This window comes from Rhea pennata, chromosome 6, assembly GCF_028389875.1.
Source record: "Rhea pennata isolate bPtePen1 chromosome 6, bPtePen1.pri, whole genome shotgun sequence".
Classification (NCBI taxonomy): Eukaryota; Metazoa; Chordata; class Aves; order Rheiformes; family Rheidae; genus Rhea; species Rhea pennata.
Window position 1 is genome coordinate 39,311,936 of NC_084668.1, and position 15,264 is coordinate 39,327,199.

Sequence of the window (15,264 nt, forward strand, 5' to 3'; positions counted from 1 at the left end):
TTTTGCAGTGTTTGGAGGTTGTCCCTCTGGCCAATTTTAGCTGTGAGTTTAGGGACTACAGGACTTCTTCTCTGTTGGAGTGACGTTGTGATCAGCGTGTAATTTGATGTGCGCTCCTGCGAGCCCGGCTACTTGCCCCTGACACCCATAAGTGAGCACGCTCTGCTCTGAAGCTGACGTGATGCTTAGGTAGCACAACTCTTTCGGAGACCCTGATTATTGTTCCTACTAAGTTGGAACAAAATGCATTTTGTTGACATCAGAAGTAGCCAATTTCATGGCAAAGCTTTAATCTGCAGAAGGTAAAATTGGGGGTGACTTTGCAAGAGAGCGAGCTAGAACAGGTTGCTTCTCAGCGATCTCCCAGGAAGGAAGAGCACCGTGCCGTAGCCCTCCCTCTTTCCCGTGAGATTTAGGAACTCACGGGCTGGCTTTACATAGCATGTGGTATCATGAAATGAAAGCTGTCACCCTGTCCTTCATGCTGCAGAAGTTTCGAGGCTGTAATAACGCTTTCCCGTAAGGGGTGACTTCTGTGTGGTGTTGTGTCGCTTGGCATGGCGTTCCTAGGACCGCAGGAGCTCTGTTCAGCTGCGGTTTGTGCAAACAAAAATGTTCAGCACAAGAACTGTTACGCACTAAAGTTTCTTTGATATAAAAATATGGGAGGTTTTCTGAGGTGCAGCTGAACTTCTGCTTAAAAAAATCAATGGGAATTGGGCCCTAACTCCAAATACTATTGAAATTCAGTTAAATTTCTGTTGTCTTCTATGAAGACTTCAATCTTAGGCTGGGAAATGACGCTAGTCTTACAAGGCAACAGGCATGCTGTGTGAGCGCATGGAGAACAGGCCGCAGAAGTGCGTCTCTGCAAATCCCCCAACCCTTTTACTATCAGTAGCCAAGAAAAATGGTGCTGTCTGCGATCGTTCCCACTGAACTGTTCCTTGCCAGGGTTGTGGAGAGAGCAGGAAACCTTCACTTTGCTTTCATAATATTTTGTTTATTAAATTCAGTTTTCATTGATGTCTAGAGTTGACAAAAAAAAAAAAGTTTCCAGGAAAACTGACAAACAAACAATTCATAAATATATATATATGTGTGTGTGTGTTTCAAACACTGTAGGTATAAACAAGTAAAGGTTCTGTATTGCTATTTTGGGAGGTCTTGTTTAACCAGCACTTTCAGCTGGCCAATTAGCAGCAAACGTTTAACCAGTGATGAACTTCTACTTACTCTTAAATTATCAAATCCAGTGTTTTAAAGTTATTGCTCATTAGCAGACCTAACAAGAAGATATAGAGTGTTCATTAAAAATCTTCAATCACAGTAGCGACTGTATACTTTTGACAGTACATGCGGCTTTTTAGTGTTCTTTTTTTTTTTTTTTTTTTTTTTTTTTTTTAATGCAATTAAAACTAAAACTTTCAGAAATGGATTAAGGTGTCGGGTGTCCAGGATATTACAGGAGCCAAATTACCAGCAGGCCTGACCTTGACCCCTTCCTAAAATCTAACTTCAGATGGTGAACGCCTTGGTGTTGGCGAGGAGCGTAGGAGCTCCCTGGCTCGCGTTGGTGGCCGGAGAGGAGCTCCATTGCAATTTCTGCCCCTGACAGCACCCCTGAAAAGCTAAGGGTTATTCTCTGGCCTTCTGGTGCAGCACTGCTGGTGACCCAGGGCACAGCACCCAACTTTAATAGCACTGCAATGCTTTTAATGCCTGGTGCTAACTCCTCTCCCAGCTGTAAACCTGTTTTCTGAATGTGCCAGGAGAATGGGAGCTGGGACCATCTTCACCCCAGAGGGGCTGCAGTTGGTCAGAAAGAGGGAAGATGACCAGCGCGTGGGGAAATACTGCAAAACTGTAGCTGAGTGAGGTATATTCTTTCTTCCTCCCTGCATGCTCCTGGCTATGAAGGTCAAGGGAGGGAATGGTTCCAAGTGAAGGTGGAAATGCAGATCTCAACGCGGCGCTTGCAGCTTGGGACTTCCCAGCTTGGACAACTACTGGTAGCAGTGCTTTGGCTGTGGGTCCCCCTTTGCCTAGAGAGTGGTTCAGCAAGCAGCCTCTCATCAGGACTACATTGGTTCTCGCTCCCTGCCCCTGAGAGCGCCTCCGTGTTGGTGGCCACAGTACTCCCTTCCCGCACTGCTCTGCTTGGGGCACCTCTTGGGGATGGTCACGCTCGGATCCGGGTGGCCCACTCCTTTCTCTGAAGGGAAACAAGGAACAGCACTACTTGTGCTAGCCTCTTGGCAGAGGAGCCAGATGCCAGGAGGGAAGGAAACGTGCCATTCACACCGCATCCGCGAGGCCATCTGCTCAGGGCATCGCAGAAATGTGTTGCGTTGCCTTCTGACTGTCGTCTGCTCTTTCCCCACTGGGTCTCTTGGGGTACACCACGCTGGCCATCCTGAAGAACTCATCTGCAGCGTCAAGGGCTATAAGCCGATCCTACCAAAGCAAAGGAATTTTACAGTCACTGTGTTGCCTGGATCAGTGGCATCTCCTTGTTCAACATCCTTCCCTCCAAGGTGGCTCTCCTAACAGCTCTTGGGCAAAGTCAGGCATTAGCCCTTATCTTTTTCCCCCTTCAGTCACCCAACTGCAAGAGGACCCTGTTACAGGCTTAGAGTAACTTGCAGGGCTGGACTGATGGCACTACAGCTGCAGATGTTTCCGAAAAAGCTCAACAGGTGAGCTATAAGTGGAACAGCTGGTGTGGAGGCCAACATACACAGGAGCTTGCTGCAGTGCAGCTCACTTGCTCCTACTGCCTCCTTTGACACTGCTTGTAGAAGCAGGGATGACAGCAGGCTCCGAGCTACTCACCAGCACGAAAAGGTACCGCTCAGAAAGCTCCCAGCTGGTTGGGAAGATGTTTGTCTCTTCAGAGAGCTTTAGCAGGATCTCCCGGGCTTTGCCCATGTTCTGGGAATCACTGATAATGCTGAGTTTCGTCACTGATAACAGGGAGTCTGCTTCCTTCTGGAAACCTAGGGCAGAAACGGTCATCCCTGAGTCCTGCGTGCTCTTTTGATGTTCCTTATTCTACCTTACCTTGCGCTGCTGCTTTCCCTCCTTGCCAACATGAGCTTGTGTTTCCCTGAGGCAGCCCCCATGTCTGCACTTGGAGTAGGCATGGCCTCGCTGGTGGGGAGGGGGGAAAAGTCTAGAAGAATTCAAAAGGTGTTTATTGCTAGTTTTCCAGTGAAGGGCTACTAACACTCCCCACACGCTTTCCCTGTATGTCAGTTCAGCTCTTACGTGCTCCTGATAAACCTACAGCAAGTACGATCAGGGTTGGCTGGGGGTCCTGTGGGTCCTGGTGATTGGAGCTATATGTTGTCAGCAGGTGTCTGATCAAAGATATAAAAAAACCTACTGCAGTAATACGTGTGTGGATAATTACTCCTGAAGCAGTCAGCGTTTCCCATAGGAAGGGTATCCCGAGGAGGAAAGGGAGAGAATACCAGGGGATGATCGGGAGATCTTTAAGGGTGTCAGCTCGTTGCTCCTGTGTTTGGCCCGTAGAGGCAACGTGAGCATCTTGACGAAGACGAATGCCCATCCCTGGCTATAAATTTATAACATTCCTCCCCTCTACACCCCAGAGTGGCAGGCAGGGTGGGAACGGCTGAGATGCAAATCACATATGCTCCCAGCGATGATGTCTTAGAGCAGCCCCAAGCCATGCAAGGATGCTTGAGTCGCACGTTCCTCTCTTATTAGCGGCCGCCCATTTCTGCGGTGTCACTCGTGCGAGCCGCTTGGCCGACGGGCCAGCATCACGTGTGGTCGCATAGCTGCTACCTTTCCCTGGTGGAGTGCACAGCGTGCCTGGCTGGAGCTCACTGCTTGTGGGACAGAAAACAGTAGGCCTGGGAGGGCCCCTGTTGAGCCATTTGTTCAGGTGAGAGGCTGTTTCAAATTTACTTAGGTGCAAACAAAGTAGGGGGGATTGCCTCAGATCTGCTGGCATGAGCTAAGGAAGAAAGATGTCTCTCTATGTTCAGATCTAAAAGGAATATTCATTCCTCCCTGCTTATCCTGTTTATAAAAATCCCGGGTGAATTCTCAGGCATCAGTCTTCCCATCCCTTTCTCTTCCACCAGTATGCTTTTGCGTACCTGTCTGAATCCTTAGCAACTACGGGATTCCTCATTTGGTACCACCACGTGTGCCCATCCTTTGTCATTTTGCTTTGCACAAAGAACGCATCTTCCTGTCCGCTAGCTTACCTAAATCTTCCAAAATGTGTTTCCACCTGCTTCTCACTTCTTTTCGGGTTTGTCGTAAGGTATAAATATCATAATTGAGCTTCTGCCATTCCTGCAAAGCAAAGGGATAACATAGTCATCTCAACGTTGTAGTGTCTCCATTGCTTTTTAGAAACGGAACTAGAGTTAAGCCGATGGTTTTGGCACTGAGGAACCAGCATGAAGGTCAATGGCCAGACTTCCATTACTGCTGGAAGAAAGCTCACTGATGAATGTAGAGTATTTTAGCTTAATGTTTGGTACAGCATCTCTGTATCTTCCTGGCCTATACAAAACAAGTAACCTACTTGGTAGCTCCACAGACACTGAGTTACCCTGAAATCAGATTGCAGGATTTAGCCTATGAGAATTTAGCTGATGGCTTGTGGCCAAAGTGGTCTCCTCGGTCAGAGGCAGGGAGGATATTGCACTGCAGCTCTGCTGTCTACTGGAAATTATAACACTGTCCTTGGCCAGAGGACAATGTAAACTTTCAAATGTACACTTCAACTTTAGGCCTGCTCCTTTGGTCCAAAGCTTGTATGAGATAAACTAACCCTGACATCCAAGTTAACATCAAAAACCGAGGTTGTGAAGATACCTTATTTGACCTTTGCAGCTTGAGAAACCAAGACCATATATTAATATTTGCCTTCTGTCAACTATTGCGACACCTTGTTGTATGTGCTTGCAGTGAAAATGGCATGATGGTAGCCCTTAGGAAACTAAAAGTTTGAAAAATAGCTATCGCTCTATCTGGGACAGACATACGGTATATTCTCCAAACTGCTCAGCCCTCTGCTAGGCATTTAACTAGAATACAGGAGTTTTCAAAAGCACTTAAGAACAATAAGACTCAACTTTTTTAAGGGCTGGGGTGCAGCCTTTAAGTGGCAGAAAAGAGTTGCGCAACTAGATATTTGAGGTTTGAGTTGGAATCATTTGACATAATAACTATTCTTAGGGATTGCCTGTTCGTGTAGCTAATGCCTCGGTTGACTATACAGTACCTGTACTTGGAGTTGACCTCAAGCTTTGTATGTGCATAATAGGATGCTGTCTGAAGGGGAAGGTTTTCAGGTTACTTATTAAATTTGCACCAATGCAAGTAAACGTATCTGTTTATACAAGCATACGTTCCTACGGGAACACACGTACTCTTCAATAAAAGCAGGAGCGTTTTTCCTAGTTTAGTTTAATAAGTTTACACGCGTGAAAAGATGCATTGAGGAAGTGTCCACGCAGCAGGTTGTGCTGGTTGCTAGCACACGGAGATCATTTGAGTGATGTTACAATCTTAATGGTTTTCGTTTCTGAGCAGCAGATTGCACAAACGTATTCTACAAGAATAAATAGGTGTTAATCTGCATCACGTCACTGGGATTTTCCTACCTGACATGTTCAAGCTGTGAAGAATATCCATGAACATAGGTTATGCTTTAGAAATGTGACCGGCTTCCTGACCCGGGGTGCCTCAGAGAACCTGCTTGCCCCATTTAGCCCTACTGTCTCCTGCGGGTGGTGGCTGATCCTACAGCCTGTTAGTGACCAATTGCGCCTGTCAGCCGTCGCGGTTCAACCACCAGCCTCTGCAGCGTTACGCATCGGAATGTAAATGGATTTGCAAGTTCCAATGTTTCTGTCCCAACAAGCCTGAAATATTGGTTTTGAGAGTTTTTTATTTTATGTTTTATTAAAAAAAGAAAAAGAAACTCGGTGCACTTCTGCTGGTCGTGTAAGGTCGTATGTTTGGTTCTGTGGAGTACCTCGTTGAACAGTATTAACCGATTAAAAGCCACTCTCGGGCAACAGCCAGGCTCCTGCATGAGCTCTGTACCTCTAGCATCCCAAAGGGATTTAGGTGCCAACGCCAACTTTTGCATTTATGTATCTTCCCACGTTTATGAGGAGCAGTGTAAATCTCGAGGCCTGCCTGAGCCTCCTGCAGATCACCATTTGGTTTTTAAGCAACTAAGTTCAGTAAAGGCCTTCGCTCAATGCACTTGAATGTGATTTGCCCCGTAACCCTCCCCCCCCCCCCCCCCCCCCCGCTTTCTGGTGTGGTAAAGAGCTGGAAGTTTTAGTGCTTTCCTTGAATGCAGCCAACGTGTCAAGACTGCAGAGGTTTAAACGACCAGCCTGTTTTCTGGTTGTTCAGTGACAGCTACAGCAGCTCCTTTGAGATTACGATTTGGAAGAAAGCTGTTAGCAGGGTTAAAATACTCATGAATTTATGTCAGGGGCGCGGGGGAATTTAGGACCAGCGTGCAGCAGCTTGCTCCGAGCTGCTCCTCTGTCCAGCTCGGGGACAGCAGACCCTTTCCTTTTCAGCTTAGCATTGGTGCTCGCTGTGAGCTAGTTTCACTGATGGGTGCCGAGCTGGTCTCCTGACCATGCTGGTACTTGCAGATGGCTTTACTGTTTGTACATGAAGACACTTGACTGCTAGTGCTGCAGATCAAAATACCGTTTTCAATCCTTAACCAGGAAAAGGGAGGAGGCAGTAACAAGCCTCTTCTCTCGTGGCACAGATTCATGGTTACGAAGTGAAGTCCTCTCCATGAAAAAGACTTTTTTTTTTTTTTTTTCAATCGAAGAAAGCTTTGTGGGACGTTTCCCCAGTCTTGAAAGTTTTCGATTTTTGGCAGAGCTCCCATGGAAACATCTCAGCCTCCTCATGACCTCACAGCCTAAGCAGAAAGGAGAGCAAACCAGTTTGGGCACATTGGTGGGAGAATGAGCTGTGCGTCTCTGACCTGCTGCATACATAAACCAGTGCTTTGATGGACACGATCAACATGTCCGTTCTGATTCTGGTGAGGATTTATGGTGCTGCAACCTCAGCATCTCACCCGAGTCACTGCAGGACTCAGCTACAGAGCTGGACACCTCCAGGTGGAGATTTGTCTCGCTCGCCTTAGACTAAACATCCCTGGTTTTAGGAGGCTCCAGTGAACCTTATCTTAGGTTCCTATTGCACGGTGGCTTTTGCAATTGCAAGGTGCTCCAGCTGGCTCTTCCAAGCCCGGTGTCGCTATTAGCAGTCGCTCCTAGCAAACAGTATCAAGCAGGATGAGCAATTGTGCGGGAAATGGGCGCACCCAAGAAGTCACAGTCCCTATCTTGAAGAGCTTGCTGCCCTGGTTCAGTGAGAAGCTGGGTGGAGCAACCCTGGCCAGCTTTGCGTGACTGCCATCACTGCGAGCTGGAGCTGCCAAGCAGGGCAATGAGGAGGAGCCAGGGGGAAGGAAACCGCTCTGCACACGACTGGTGTGGGGTCAAGGAATTGGCTGGTGGCTCATTACCCACCCCTTCTTCTGCTGAAAAGGACAGGAAGGAAGCAGAGAAATATTGCCCGCGCCAGACAGGGAAGAAGCATTTTGTGGGTGATGCAGAGGACACCAGGCTGCGTTCCTGGAGGTATTCGCTGCTCTCGCTGCACGGCTTCCAATAAACCACATCATCTTGCTGTGCCTCAGATAGTCAGTGACCACAGGCAAGCTGCTCTGCCTACACGCATTGCCAGACCTCCTGCTGACAGCGCCTGGCCCTTCATGGGCACAACTCAGCACGCTTTGTTGGCAGCAGTCCGTAGCCCAGGCCCGACTTGCCTGCAGAAAACATCTTTAGGGAAGAGCCGCAGATCCCTGGGCCCGGAGACAGCCATCCCTGGCCAGCCTGGCTGACATCCAGCCTTGCACAAGGCAAGGAGCCTCCTGCGGCCACTCCGGCGTCGAGCTTGTAATTTATAGATGAGCTACGGGAGCTCTTTCAGCAAAATAGGCTGTCTTCATCTAAAGACCTGCCCCAAAAAACCTTTGCAGGCAAATGGGCGCAAACAGGCTCCTCCAAATTACAGGTTGCCTCTTTGTATCGTGTGAAGAAACCAGGTTGTTTCCACCAAACAAACTAAGACCTTCTTCATATTTGAAGGAAGAGCATGGCAGAGGAAAACATGTTTTTTTCATCAATTCATCAGTGCTGTTACCCAAAATTACTGGTATCACTGCCAAAAAGATATGGCTATACATCGGTTATTCTGCTGCAGTACCTGGTGGGGAGAGGGCTCTGTATTTCCCCCCACACACAAAAAGCTAGAGGTAGTCCCGCTGCATCCTGACCCACTGCTTCTCCTATCCTGGCTTGCAGCATCTTCTCTCCACTACCACATGGAAAATAATAATAATAAAAAAAAAGGTTTTGTAAGATGTGTGCACTGAATAAATAAGAATGCAGTCCTCCTCCGTGCCCAGCATGGGGGCAGCCCCTCTTCTGCACGCTTTGCCTGGGGCCCATCCTGCCCAGGGCCACATCCGCTCCTCCGGGCAGCGGGGACCGAGCAGCTCCCCAAAGCCGATTACGGCTTTTGCCGCTGCTGTTCTGCAATTAGACTTTTTCTCTCTCTTGGGGCTGATCTCTCATTAGATGAAGCAGTTTGGCCTAGTTTTAAAATGCTCACTGGAGTAAGAGCAGATTTCTGCACCCAGGACCGAACGCAGGAATGTCAGATTTTCTGGCCAAATATTTCCCTGTTCTGCAGCACATAAAAAGGGCTAAAATTTGTGTTCAAGTCTTCTCTTTAAACGAATGAAAGGCCCTGCATGGGCACTCAGGAGACCCAGGCGCACCCCTGCTCGGGGCTGAGCCAGGCACGGGGCTCATCCATCTGTGCCTCAGTTTCCCTCCTGTATACCGGAGACGGTGGAGATGCCTGCAAACCGACAGCCGCAAAGGGTGCTATGCCACAGTTATAAATCGCCGTCAGTCAAACCACGCGGCGCTGCTGGGAGCCGCCTCCTCCCTGTTGCTCGCAGCAGCGCTTCGGCAGAAAAGCCGCTCCCAGGAGCGCACCGTGGGCTGGCTTTCCTCCGAGTTAGCAGCTGCATCGCACCAAGAGACAGGCTGTGTGCCCGCATGTTTGTTTGCGGAGAGGGCTCTATTTCTTTCTTTCTTTCTTTTTTTTTTTTTTATGAATGAGCGTCGCTTTTAGCGGCTCTGCAGGTCGAGCGCGTAACGAGCCCTAAATCACGAAAGGCAGAGCGCAGGCTGCGGTCTGAAGGTATCACGCGCGCTTCCGCGGTGCCCTGAACCCAAGGCAGCAGCTTCGGAGCTGCCCGGGCAAACCTGCTGACCACCGCAGAGTTGTCCTCGTTTCCTTCCACCGATTTCGGCTGGATTAAGCCTCGCCACCTTCTCTAACGAAGATGAGCGGTCACGAGGCAGAGAGAAGCGTGGTGGGGAAGAGGAGATCTTCAGTTCGAGTTGCCATGGCAGTAAAGGCTGTGGGCTATCATGAAAATGTTGTTACAAAGCTCTCTATTGTAAACATCAGCATTAAGTCTACCCTCATTGGGGGCGGGGGGAGGGGGCAAAAAAGAGCATTAAAGGGGGATTCTGGTCATATGTGTTTACAAAGGATTGCATTATCTCATTTTAATTTGAAAAAAAAAAGAGTTAATTTTTATCTTAACTGTGCCGCTGGAGTTTAAGTCCCCTAGTGGAAACTGCGCTTTTGTTTAGGGGGGACTATCTCGGGGCGGGGGGAGAGGTTTTTAGTCTTAGCCTCTTGGATAAAACGAGACCGCTTTCGGATCCCGCTGGAATGAAATGCACCTCCGGGTTTTACGGAAGACAGTTTGGAACGGGGGAAACGTGTCCATGATTTTCCTTAGTCTGTTCCTAATCCGCTGGGAATCTCCTTTGCGCAGGCAGGCTTTACAGGAGGCGGTCAGGCCCGCGACCGCCCCCCCCTTACATAACAGCGAGGATTTTCCCTCCGGTGCCAAGAGCTGTGCCCGTTCGCCTGGCCTCGATAATTACCCCGTAAGCAATTAGAGAAGTATTTGACCTGGCGCGGCGTCAGAGCGGCGGCCCAGCTCAAGGCACTGCAGAGCGAGCGCCGCTGGCGTGGGATGGGGGTAAGCACGGGCGAGGCGAAAGCAAAAGGCCAAACCGGAGAAACGGGGGACAAAAAAGCTCGGAGCGGAGCTGGTGAAGGGCGACGTGTGAAACGGGGCTGCGCCCGTGTCGGGTGCAGGGCTCCGCGCTTTCTCGGGTGATGCCGCCAGCGCGCGTTTTGTCGGCCGCACGCGGGGCGTCTCCCGTCCCAGCTCAGGATGGGTCTTCTCCTGCCACTAGAGATATCCTGGCTTTTCGGGGAAGAGCATCCAGCTAAGGCTAAGTCTGCACCAGCAACAGAAGCAAGTCTGTAAAGTGGAAGAGCAGACAGCAGGACCTGCTGTCCACACTATAAACATTTGAGGGTTTTGCTTCAGTCTGCCTCCAAGAGACTAACTGTCCACAGGCATGGGTCTCCGCAGGGGCTTAGCAGATGGTTGAAGGAGCTCATGATTATGCTGGAGCTAATTCTGACTACACAAAATAAGCCTTTTCTCACTGTTTTATCCCATATTCACTATGGTAGCTCTCTTCTCACCTCTGAGTCTGTGTCCAGCTGGTTCCTCACCACGATCATGTTGTAGAGTATGCGGTCGTCATCCGCCTCGGTGTGGGTCATGTCGTGGGGGGTGCTCCACAGGTTCTGCTCCTCGTCCCGCGCCAGCGTGGCCCCAAAGGAGGCGTACGGGTTGTTGTTGCTGCGGAGAGGAGGGGTGAACATGAGGAAGGGCCTGCTGGTGGACGGCACCCTCCCATCGCCTGCCTTCCTTTTACCTTCCCACCCCCAAAGCTCCTTTGAAAGCACCCACCTCACCCTCTCTGGGTTAAACAAAAGTTATAACAACTTAGACTACAAAATCCCCACAGCTTTCTGGAGAAGGGCATGGCGTTGTGGAGGGAGTTTTCTTTCTGCCTTTGCAGCCATGCCAAGATCCTGCCAGGAAGATCTGTCCACGTGAAGATTTTGTGCGCAGAAGGGCAGATGCATGCAGAGCATCTCCCTTGCCTGCTGGCCAAAGAAACAGCTTCTACCCATCTTCTTCTCAAAGCCATTGTGGATGAACAGTATTTTATTGTGGGCAAAGGAAGAGGACACACGCAATTCTACTTGAACACCAGAAGGCACTTTGTCACTGGGAGGGCGGTTGAACTCCGGAGCAAGTTGCCCAGAGAGGTAGTGGAGCCTCCATCCTTGGAGATATTCAGAACCCAACTGGACATGGTTCTGGGCAGCCTGCTCTAGGCTGCCCTGCTTGAGCAAGAGGTGGGACAAGATGATCTCCAGAGATCCCTCCAACCCCAGTGATTCTGTGCTTCTGTTTTCTTCACAGCAGCCCAAACCCTGCTGAGTCAAACAGCAAATCCCAGCAGCTCCCCACCGGAGAGCTATGGCCAATGCAGCCAAACAGCACGGGGAGCAGGGCTACGGGCAGACAGGACTTACAGCCAAGCACTGCCAAAGTATCCAGGAGTTCTGGCTCAACATCCCACCTGCTGAGGCTCTGGCTTTCTTTTGGGGATGGAAACATCCTTGCTCTGCTTGTGAACTCTTGTATTTACTTGCTTAATGATTAGAAAAGCAGGGCATCATCGTCTGAAAAGGCTGTTCCCCACCAAGACAAGGAGCTTCTCTACGCATTGAGAGCAGTGCTATTTTATGGCTCTATATTACAACCAGGCTGGGTTTTTTCTTCCCTTTTTCCTCTTTTTTTTTTTTTTTTTATAGGATTACTTAATTCTGTTGGGATAACTTTTACGCAAGTACTGTGCTAACACTTGCACGTTTCTAATCAAGACGTCCAGACGTTCAAGAGCAACAAGAGCTGAGAAATACATCAAGACTTACATAATAGTATCATCAACCACCCTATGGTAATTCCTGCTCAGTTCTTGTTAGAACAGACCAATATTTATTCTATTTGCTTTCCCAAACCCTTGTTTTGGTACGAACGCTATCCAGTGAAACCTCAGATAACACTGCGGGCGGTTTATCTGTGCTGGCACAACCCTTACAAAAGATGCTAAGAGGAGCTCCAGCATATAGATAAAACAGAAAAATTGTTCACATCAACATTCCTGCAGAAAAGTTAATTAGACTTTCAATAAACCAAGAAGCCTGAGCAACACGTAACGAGGGGAAGGATAATCTCTCATTAAGGACAAGCGAAAGAACGTAACATCGAGGGTGTGGATGGCACAGCTCAGCGTTTCTACACCAAAGCCAAGTTTGGTCAAACCATTTCCCCTTCTCCTTTCCTCCTCTCCAGCTCCCCAGCATGGCTCAGCCAAGGGCTTTCCCACAGCTACGGGCAGAAATGACCAGGGTGGAGGCAGCAACAGGCCAGTGCGGATGGCACAGAGGGGTGTTCCTGGGATGCCAGAGCAAGCATCTGTTAATGCCAGCAGGGTTTGCGAGGGGTGTTTTGGAGCCTCTCTGGAGAGCAGACAGGACCCCAGCATGTAAGGTGTCACTTGTGGGCAAGATAGGCTGCGAGCGTGAGGTGGGTACCATGCTTCTGCCTTCAGCAGGATCTCCTCGCTCCCTGATCGGTATCTCTTAACATCTGAGTTACTGTACAAACTATTTGGCAATAACCCTTACACGCCTTAGCTTTTACGAGCCACTCCCCTGCCCAAAGCAAGGCAGTATCTTCATTTCTGAGCGGACAAACCGTGGTGCAGAACGTGAAGCAGCTTATCGGGGACACAGGCAGGAGCAGAGCCCAGGTCCCCTGCACATGCCCTTGGCCGTAGCAGAGGAGAGGCAAGCCCGAACCCCTCTACGTGCGAGATACCTTGCTCCGGCCGCCGATACGTTCTTCAAGCACCAGGCCCTGTGCAAGCGTCCTTCTGGAAACCCCCAGCAGTGCCAGCAGCCGCCCCAGCAGCTTTGCCCTAAAACCCCAAAGCCTCACGTCCCCGAACCAAGCTAAGGGCCGGGATATTAGATTGATAATCGCGCAATAGCAAGCGCCTTCCGAACGCCCGGCGGTTTTACAGGCTTTCCTGCTTAAAGCCAGCATTAATTGGATTGTCAGGTGAAGGCATGTTACTAAAGAAAGGTGCCCCGCGCGGCTGGATAGGGGACGGCCACGTCCTAAGACTGTAAAGCAATAAGGAGCTCGAACCTGTCCGCACCTGCGCTTAACGCTCATTAGGTTAATACGAATTTCCTGGGCCGGAGACCCCCCTCCTGCCCCACGGTCAGGATTATCTGGTTATTATTTAGGACTTCTGTCACAGCGGGAAATCAGGACAGTGCCGGAGAGCCAAAGTCCTCCTCTGCGGCCCCTCTCCCGGCACGCTCCTGCGCGCCGGGACCCTTGAGGCGAGGGCAGCGACGGGGCCGCAGAGCGTTTCGGGAAGGCCCTCGGGCGGCCCGAGGCGCTTCACGCGCTCGCCCGCTCGGAAGTCATCCCGCTGGCTCGGACGGACGCGCTCGCGCCGCGACGCCTGCCGGGTCTTGTCTTAGCGCTGGGCGGCGAGAGCTGACGAGCGGCGCGCTCAAAGCGACGGCCGTAAAATTATCCCGGGCTGTGTCGGGAGAAGGTGAATCGCCCCCCGCACCGGAGCTGAATCGCCAAGTGCAACATGTATTTTTGGGAAGACCGGCTCGGCGCACGCCGGGAAGCTCCCGCGGGCTCCGGGTGCTGGGCAGGGAGCTGCGGCGGGGGCGCGCTCTGCCCGATGAAGCCGCAGCCTAAGCTGGATTTGCGGCCGTGGCCCAGCACCCGGCGCGGGGATAAACCCGCTGTCCCGGAGCTCTCGGGCTCCGAACGGCTCGGGAAAGGCGTGCAGCCAGGAAAAAGCGAAGGGAAGAAGCGTCTCCGCGCGCCGGGGCCGAGCCGGCGGCAGGATGCAGCGCGCCGGGGGCTGGACCGGCATCCTGCATCCCGCATCCCGCACCCACCTCAGCAGAGGCTCCTTCTCGGCCGCCGCCGCCGCCTCGCCGCCGCCGCCGCAGCAGCCGCAGCAGCCGCCCAGCGAGCGCAGCCAGGCCCCCAGCCCCATGGGCGGCCGCCGCCGCTCCGCCGCCCGCTGCTCCGCCGCCCGGGAGGCGGGCGAGGGCCGAGCCCGGCCGGGGCGGCGCGTCCCGGCCCCGAGGCGGGGCGGGAGGCGGCACCCGGCGGCGCTCGCTCGTGCCCGCCGCCCGTTCCGCGCTGTGCCGGATCCCCGGCGTCCTGCCCCCCGCCCGGCTTGCGAGACTGCAGCTAACTCGGTGCAAGGTCTGCTGCATCCTGGCCCCCGGCCCGTTCCCAGCAGGGCTCGCTTGCAGGATCGCCCCGAAACACAGCTCAGTGCAAGATCCGCATCCTTCCCCCAGCCAGTTTCCAGCAGGGCCCCGCTTGTGGGATCGCGGCTCGCGCTGCAATTCAGTGCAACGTTTCCTGCATCCTCCCAGCCAGTTTCCAGCAGGGCTCACTTGCAGGGTTGCACCCTGCCGTTTGGTTCAGTGCAAGACCTCCTGCGTCCCAGCCGGTTTTTTTGAGCCAGGGCCCACTTGCAAGATCTCACCGTGCAATACAGCTCAGTGCAAGATCCCTTAACTGTCCCGGCTGGGTAACGTTGGGAGCTGTGTGGTCACCTCAGATGTGAACTGCTTTTGGAGCGAGCTGTATTTACTGGATGTTCGCCATATAACTACAAGTTATCTTTAGAAAGTCCAAACCTTGCAATTTGCCCCCCTTGCAGGTTCTCCTTTCTGCTACAAGACTCGATGCTGAACCCGCCGATACTCCCCCAGGCTGCAGGAGGAAGCTCCGTCCCTCTTTCCTTTTTTGATGTGGGTTCTGCTCTCAGGAATTGTTACAGCATCGTTATGCCCGATTGCAGAGGCAAATTACAGTGAAATGTGCGGTGGTAACGGCCTGCGCTTGCCACCTTCAAGCCCAGGGAGCTGCTGCGGCCTGAAACAGAGCTGGATGCGACCTTCAGAGTGGGACGGAGGAAAGCCAATGTGGAGCGGAGCCGGAGCGTGCGGCCGAGACCGTGGATCTGGCACGGTATTTCCTTTGTTCCAGTGAATATTCGTGTCACTTATATATCTCAGACTAGAAGGAAAAGGGCAAAGCTTGAACAGTGAATTAAGATGCTCTCAGGTCTC

General features: G+C 51.6%; 1 protein-coding gene across 1 annotated transcript; it reads right to left on the minus strand.

Moving 5' to 3' along the window:
* Nucleotides 1-1,038: 1,038 nt before the first annotated feature.
* Nucleotides 1,039-14,171, minus strand: MREG (melanoregulin). Its single transcript, XM_062578748.1, has 5 exons — nucleotides 14,071-14,171; nucleotides 10,699-10,858; nucleotides 4,245-4,335; nucleotides 2,836-2,999; nucleotides 1,039-2,457 (listed from the first exon to the last, which is right to left on the minus strand). Exons 1-5 carry the CDS (start codon nucleotides 14,169-14,171, stop codon nucleotides 2,326-2,328), a joined length of 648 nt encoding a protein of 215 aa, XP_062434732.1. The 3' UTR covers nucleotides 1,039-2,325.
* Between the last annotated feature and the right edge of the window lie 1,093 nt (nucleotides 14,172-15,264).

Excerpts from the sequence above, each read along its gene's own strand:
- MREG (XM_062578748.1), bottom strand. The coding sequence starts at position 14,171 with ATGGGGCTGGGGGCCTGGCTGCGCTCGCTGGGCGGCTGCTGCGGCTGC. Across the intron at positions 4,336-10,698 it reads AGCTGGACACAGACTCAGAG|GAATGGCAGAAGCTCAATTA; the intron begins GTGAGAAGAGAG and ends TTTGCTTTGCAG. Across the intron at positions 3,000-4,244 it reads ACACATTTTGGAAGATTTAG|GTTTCCAGAAGGAAGCAGAC; the intron begins GTAAGCTAGCGG and ends TTTCTGCCCTAG.